General features: G+C 41.8%; 1 protein-coding gene across 3 annotated transcripts in view; it reads right to left on the bottom strand.

The window, feature by feature from the left end:
• Positions 1–1,336, bottom strand: part of Baz1b (bromodomain adjacent to zinc finger domain 1B) — a 65,145-nt gene that overhangs the window by 52,418 nt on the left and 11,391 nt on the right. For all 3 annotated transcript variants that reach the window (XM_021162486.1, XM_021162487.2, XM_029477264.1), the window contains exon 2: positions 317–433. In XM_021162486.1, coding sequence (XP_021018145.1) covers positions 317–433 — 117 coding nt within the window. The remainder of the gene's footprint in view (positions 1–316; positions 434–1,336) is intronic.

The following is a 1,336-nucleotide window of genomic DNA, read 5'->3' as shown; positions in this document are numbered from 1 at the left end:
TTTTTTTTTTTCTGCCTTGATATTACTTCTAGAGCATATCAGAACTTTACTTAGAATTATATTTTCAAAATATTTATAAGGTAAAACAAAAACAAACACCCAAAGGCTTAGTAAAATACCCAGTAAGTACACATACATAGTAAATACCAGCAAAATGCTACTAACCGACGAGCACTCTGAGCACAGCACACTAACACAATGTATTANATTCAAGTCCCAAATACTTAAATACAAACACCACCTTACAGGTATTATCTCCACCTAACTTCCCTGACATAGAAAGATGGTGCCAAAGGGGAAGGCTTCTGATACTCACAGCTCAGCAACTTCCTGTTCCTCTTCCCAGGCCTCCTTGTGTGTTAGCTGACTGCTTCCTGTGCTCTTACATGTCCAAATGCGTTCACTGTATCTTTCCAGGCGGGCTTCATACTCTCTGTCAGCAGTGGCTCAGGAAAACAATATTCAAGCAACAAAACACCCAATACACACTCAGAAAAGACATATCTATACTATAGAAAAAGGCCCAAGTATCCTTTCTTTAAGGTAGAACAAGAGAAAATAAAAATGAAGTCTATTTAGTCATAAATCCAAAGTATATCATAATTGAAAAATGATAATAACTGGTCACATGTTTGTTGTTGTTTTTCAAGACCGAGTTTCTCTGTACAGCCCTGGAACTCTGTAGATGAAGCTGCACCACCATACCTAGCAGGAATATGGANGTTACTAAGATTAAGTGAAACTAACACAGCTTAGATAGTCAAATAGTTTAAGAATCATTCCACAGGGGCTCAGGAGTGACAGCTCATCAGTTAAGAGCACTTGCTGCTCTTCCAAAGAACACCCTCATGGTAACTCACACCTGCAACACCAATTCCAGGAGATTCACTATCTCCTTTGGACCGCTTCAGATGCCAGGTACTAATGTGGTACATGCACTCACACACTTACACACACACACTCACACACACAAACAAAACATTCAATTTTACATATAAAATGAGATAAATAAACCTAATAACATTTTAAAAATCAGTCTACAGGCCGGGNGGTGGTGGTGCACAGCTTTAATCCCAGCACTTGGGAGGCAGAGGCAGGTGGATTTCTGAGTTCCAGGCCAGCCTGGGCTACAGAGTGAGTTCCAGGANAGCCAGGCCTATACAAAAAAATATCAGTCTAGACTCTTGCTTTCTCTTGCTCCTGCTTCCTCACCCTCTTCCCCCTCTCTCTCTGATCCTCCCCGCCCCCCCACCATGTGCTCATGGCCGGCGTGTTCTCTCTCTCTCTCTCTGCCTTTATCACTAATCCCTCAACTCCCCTCCCCATGTCCTGAATA

This window comes from Mus caroli, chromosome 5 (genome assembly GCF_900094665.2).
Source record: "Mus caroli chromosome 5, CAROLI_EIJ_v1.1, whole genome shotgun sequence".
Taxonomy (NCBI): domain Eukaryota; kingdom Metazoa; phylum Chordata; class Mammalia; order Rodentia; family Muridae; genus Mus; species Mus caroli.
The sequence above is the reverse complement of the archived record's forward strand: the minus strand, read 5'-3'. Positions and strand labels throughout refer to the sequence as shown.